This window comes from Cynocephalus volans, chromosome 4, assembly GCF_027409185.1.
Source record: "Cynocephalus volans isolate mCynVol1 chromosome 4, mCynVol1.pri, whole genome shotgun sequence".
NCBI classification, from domain to species: domain Eukaryota; kingdom Metazoa; phylum Chordata; class Mammalia; order Dermoptera; family Cynocephalidae; genus Cynocephalus; species Cynocephalus volans.
In genome coordinates, this window is record NC_084463.1 from 8,153,249 (window position 1) to 8,159,248 (window position 6,000).

General features: G+C 47.0%; 1 protein-coding gene across 1 annotated transcript in view; it reads right to left on the reverse strand.

Moving 5' to 3' along the window:
* The window catches only part of POU2AF1 (POU class 2 homeobox associating factor 1), a 36,204-nt gene extending 34,404 nt beyond the window's left edge, over window positions 1-1,800 (reverse strand). The window contains exon 1 of the mRNA XM_063093288.1: window positions 1,659-1,800. Coding sequence (XP_062949358.1) covers window positions 1,659-1,800 — 142 coding nt within the window. The remainder of the gene's footprint in view (window positions 1-1,658) is intronic.
* Window positions 1,801-6,000: the final 4,200 nt, after the last annotated feature.

Consider the following 6,000-nt stretch of genomic DNA (forward strand, 5'->3'; position numbering starts at 1 on the left):
GTCTTGAGTCTTGGGCCAACATGCCCATTTTTGGTTGCTCCAAATTTTGGTAGGTTTTAAAATACAAGCAAGAAATTTAACCAGGTTTGTCTCAGGGAAATGTCACATGAGCCCTAGGAAAAGCAAAGTTTTGCTAAATGTTACATAAGAATCCTACCCTTTATTTTCTTCTTTTAGCCACTGGATTCAGGTTCTGTAGAACTGGAACCTCCGCTGGCCAAGACTCCTTCCTCTTTACCATCCTATAGGCCTGTGTGTCATGAGCAGAGTTGTGTCTAAAGCCTCTAATATTTCAGAGGACCACAAGCAGCCTGTCCTTCATAGTGTTCCACTGGGAAAGCACAGACAACAGGGAGCCATGGAAGGTTTTTAACTGACGAGCAAGAGGGCCAGAGTCATGCCTCTTCTCACAGTGGCTTTGGTGAAAGTGTAGAGATATACTGGAGTTAGGAGAAAGGGAGGGTAGAGAGAGAGTCTTTCTAACAATTGTTCCAGCAAGAATTAACTAGGGTTGAACCTAGAGTGGTAATGATAGATGATCTCAAGCCACCCGGCTCTTGCTGTGCTCCATTCTGAAGGCACAGTGCTTTGTATTCTCAGAATTGGCCACATGGTAGGCACTCAATACACGCTTGTTGGAGTAATGAAAAGTGAATGAATCTGGAGCGAGCCCTGCACTGTTAAGATGAGGAAACCAAGATCAGAGAGATGAAATTACCTGCCCATGGTCACCTAGCTGGGCAAGGGCAGTCACAGGCCTAGAACCTAGCCTCCTGATTCCCATTTCCAGTGATTTCAAAACCTTATCATGCATCAGAATCACCACTCCCCGAGATTCGGATTTGGTAGGTCAGGATAGGACCAGAGAATTTGCATTTCTAACAAGTTCCAAGGTGATGCCGCTGCTGTTGGTCCAGAGATCCCATCTGAGAACCACTGCCTTACCTGGTTCTCCCTCTACAACACCTAGCTGTCTTTTTCAGAAAGCCAGGTCTAGCCTGGCTCTTTCATCCCTCCCTGCTGGGCTCTGAGCTTCTGGGAAAAGAGGCATTCCAGCCTGCGCAGTGGTAGTCTGGCTTGGTAATTGAGAGCCCAGACCCAGGAGCCAAATGCCTGGGTTTGATTCTTCTACCAACCTTATCTCCTCTAGGCACATATAAAATTTCTGTAAGGATTAGATTAGTTCATATGTGTAAAACGGTACAACAGTGCCTGGCAAATAATAAGCATATAAAAGGGATAGCTATTATTACTAAAGTGTCATGCCTGGAGAGTCCTGTTGTACTGCCTGGGCCACAGAGAGGTATGAGCATATGCCACAGAGTGGTGATAATTAAAGCACATAGTCACCTAGACTCATAAACATATCAACAAATGCAAAGATTGATAGGAGAGTTGTTGCCATGGGTTGATGCTATCTGGATCTCTCCCAGGCCTCCTCCAAGACCACTGTTATCATGAGCTCTCCTGTTATTAGTCTGGGTCTAGGAACTAGGTAACCGAACAAATCACGGTTTATAAATAACAAGTCACATAATTCAATCTAAGCAGCCACACACTTCTATCTGTCAGAGGCTGTGATGTCGGCTTGGACTGATGAGGTCGACCAGAACAAATAGCAGACGTTGGAACACCTGCTCCTGTCAAGACCTCCACACCCTCAGGCGGCAGCAGCAGCTGATTGTGGACATGGTCCTCCTGGATGCCTGAGAAGTACATGCTGAAACCAGGCGGTAGCTGAGTGCAGGTCCCCGGGATGCTGGCCACCCAGAGAACTGCATATTTGGAGATCTTCTTCATTACTTCTAAATGTAGGAGGTACCATCAGACTCCTAAAAGAATTTCCTCATAGCCACTCCCAGCTTTGGGGACAGCTGGGAGGAGGTTGCAGAGATGAGCCATAAGGGAAGGCTCCCCCGTTACTAAAGCAAAAACAGAGTGTCTAAGGTCTAGCACGGGAAGGAGAGGAGACGCTCCGGGAAGGAAGGATGGCTGACCCAGTGACATGACCTCATGCTGCAACTCTGGGAGCCCCACCAACCTTTGAAAAGCTTCACCCAAACTTGAACTTGAACCCTTCTCTTAATAACATTCAGCACAGTGAGACAGGCAGGTACTGTCCAAAAGACTCCATAGCAAACTATAGTTAAGAATTTGATCTCTGGAATCAGATAGATCAAGGTTCAAATCTCAGCTCTACCACTTAAAACTGTGTTACTTTGAGCAAAGCACTTAATGCTCTGGGTCTCAATTTCCACATCTCTAAAATATAGAATAATAACTCCTTACCAGGCTGTTGTGAGGGCCAAATCAAATACTGCATGAAAAGACATACCACAATGCCAGGCAATGAGATGCACAACCAATGATGGCCATTAAATCACTAAATACTAAGCAGACGAGGCTATGCTGGGAATGAACCCAGAGAATTCCAGGCGTGGAGAAGAAGTCAAGCCGACAGTGTCCAGCTGTCTGAACTTACTGCAGTCAGCTCATTCCTGTGGCTTGCAGATCCCGCCTTTTCCATACACAGTGTTAAAATTAATGCCAGACATCTGACCCACCTCCACTCCTCATTTCTATTGTTTATCTCCACATGGGCCCACCCTGACACCCTCCTAGGACACTTGTGCCTGCCCTTGGCCGGGTCTGAGAGGAAGGCCTCGTCCCCAAGTAACTGACACCAGGAATAACATCATCTTGTGATAAAATTATTCCCACCCACCACAATATGTTTATACCTTTGTTAGCACAACAGTCTTAACATAGCGGAAAAGCCCCGGCACACTCATAAAATCACTCATTCCACCTGTGTAGATGGGAAGCCTAGAAGGTGTCCTGTCCATCAGGCCTTTCTCCCTCAGGGGCTGTTTCATTAGAACTGAGGCCCTTGGCTCAGGGAATCTGGAGCCCAGAGAGTGTGTCCATGAGGTGACTAAGGGAGAAGGCCACGTGGGCTGAACATAGTACAGAATTCGTCCTGAAGCAGGGAGGGGAGTCCTCAACTACAACCAGGAAATAAGGAAGAAATTGGTATAGGCCAGGTAGACTGGGGCTTGGGGGTCCAACAACAGCTCCTGCCATCCTCAACGTGCCTAGGGGCTCGGCTGCAGGTGCGGTCAGGATATGTGCCAGGGGAGGCTGGCTTGGGGTCCCATGTGGCTTCCTGCCTGGACAAACACGCCTCCACAGCCCCGGTGGACTGTCACCTCCACAGGCCCTGCAGGCAGCACTAACACTAGCCCATTATTCTTCCTCCTGCTGGCACCTCACTGGCTCTTGCTCCCCATCCCTGCCCCCAGTGACCCCAGCAGAGCCTTGCTTGGTCTGCACACACTAGGCAGGTCCTGGGCTCAGCACCGCCACCCCTGCGGGTGTCACAGATTCGGGGACCTTCCCTATAGGAGACATACCTTCCCTGGCAGCAGGGATTAAAACAGCACGTTGTAAAAAGGATTTCCAGCCATTTTCTGTCATCAGCATCCTTTTTATTTTCCAAATGAATTATTAAGAAGTTCCCCAAAAAATACAAAACAAATAGAAGAGGCCCAACTCCAGTGAAAAGGGAGTGGGAGGGGTCCATAGGCTGTCTTTGGGGTGTCTCCCTCCTTTGGCTTCTCCAGCCTTCAGTCCAGACAATCCCACACACATCTTCAGAGAACACACATGGTTGGAGATGCTCCGTGACCCTTTGGACTCACCCTGAAGGCTAACGTCCTCCAGCCAGACTTGGAGACATGCTCCCTGCATCACCTCCAACACCTCGCACAGCCTAGTCCACTGGCCAGTACAAGTGTCTCCCAGAAGCCACCCCAGAGACATGCCTGTCTTCTCTCTGGCCTGACCCAGACCTGACCCTGCTGTTGCAGGACACAGTTTCAGTCCCTGTGCCCTTCAACCTCCTCCCCAGCCCCTGCCCAGCATGGTGGCTGGTGCCCATCACGTGGCAGCTTGTACCTGAGACTTGCAGGAATTCAGAGTTAAAGTTTCAGAACAGTTGAGCTCTTGCATAAGAGCAGACTGTCTCAGTGCTAAGGGACAAAGAGTTGGGGCTTCTGGAAATGAGACTTTTAGAATGGCCCCTCCTATTACATGTAACTTCAAAACTGCCTTGGCACTAGGTAAAGTTCTGAAAACCAGACATCCTGATTTCTAGGCTAACCAGCCAGATTTACAGAAGTCTCACTGCACTCCCCCACAGCAGTGCCTCCATGCCCTCGACACTTCCCAGGTGTCTTATAAGTCAATCTCACATACCTTTCCAGCCAAGTCCACCCACAGGCCCCTATTCTGCTGTAGTCCCAGCAAGTGCAGCAAAAAAGTGAACACTAGGAGAGGAACATTCACTACTCCCTTACTTGTTGCCAAAAGCTAATGTGCTTTTCTATTATGTCTGAGGTTTAGTCACCTTTTTCTAAAAATCTAGACAAATTGAAACCATAAATGGGGATGCCACCACAATGCCCACAGCTGATGGCAGTCCCCGCCTGCAATGCACACACATGCTGCTCAGTCTCCCACTTCCTACTACCCTCCAAAGCCTGGCCAAGACCTACATCTTCCGTGCAATTCTTTCTAACCCTCCTTTTAGAGTGTTTATGATTCTGTCCTCACTTTTTCATAATCAATCACATACTGCCTGAATCATCAAGGAACACTTAAGTGTTATTTCCATTACTCAACTGTTAGCTCCTTGTGGCTAAAACTAAGCCTTCTGGAATCCCCGATGGTGTTCAGTACCATGTTTTATATTGTGACTTGCACACAGCTAGTGTTCAATTAGCATTGGTTGATTGATTCATGCCACTGGCAAGGTATGCCATATGCCTAATACATGCCCACTCTGTGAAGATAGCTTTCGTAGATCTGTTTCATCCACAGAAACAAAACTAGGACTGAAAAAGAACATAAAATGAAACACATTTTAATCTCCTAATTTCTTAGTTTGTTTCATATTTTCCCTACACAAACATTCATCTATTTAATCTGTATTACACACATCTCCTGTCTCCCAATACCCACAATCCCTCCCCCAATCCACTTTCCAAAATGCAGCCAAGAGATTTATTTTTCATGCAAATCTGTCATCTTCTTGCATGGCTTTAAACCCATCAGTGGCTTCCAATCATCGTTAGGCCCTAATCCAAATTCTTCATCTAACTTCCTAGGCCCTCCAGGGTTCAGGCTTCCTGCCTTTCTAACCTCGCTCCTCTCACGTTCCCCACACTTTCTAGGATCCGGCATAGCCAGCTTGCAGTTCTTACGACTTCCCTATCAGGCTCTTTCTCTACTCCAGGCCTTCACCCAAGCTCTTCCTTCTGTCTAGAATGTTCTTCTCCCCACCTTTCCTTCTTCCCTCCCCTGCATCCCTGGTCGATTCCCATTCAACCTTCAGTTTTTAGATCAAACATCACTTAGCCAGAAAGGACTTACCTGAGCCCCGGATCTAAGATCAAGCCGATTGCTAGATGCTCACTTGCATCCTATGTCTCCTCTTCATTAGTGGTCTTCTCACTTGTTTTCCCTTCTAGATCCTGAGGTTGCAGACACTGTGTCTCTTGTTCATAGATGTATCCCAGTACCAAGAATAGTGCTAGTTGAATAGAATTGAAATGTCACCACATTTCAACCAAATGTTCAGCAAATCTTTCCTATTTACAATGATTTCAGTTCATAAAGATACTATGCATCAAGTAAGTGCTTTGGTATCACTATTGGGGGGCAGTTGTTGGTTTTTTGTTTGTTCATTTTGGGGGAGGGGGTGGCTGGCCAGTATGGGGATCCAAACCCTAGACATTGGTGTTACAAGGCTAAGCTCTAATCAACAAGCCAATCTGGGATCATTATTTTTGACACCAAATTTACTATTAAAGAAATACTGTGAAGAGTTCCATGTCCTCTAATTCAGTACAATTTATCTTAACAAATAAAATAATTAACTTCCCCTACCAAAGCTTTGTCCTATGCCTCTGCCCTGTCTACCACCCCCACTTGTGGCCT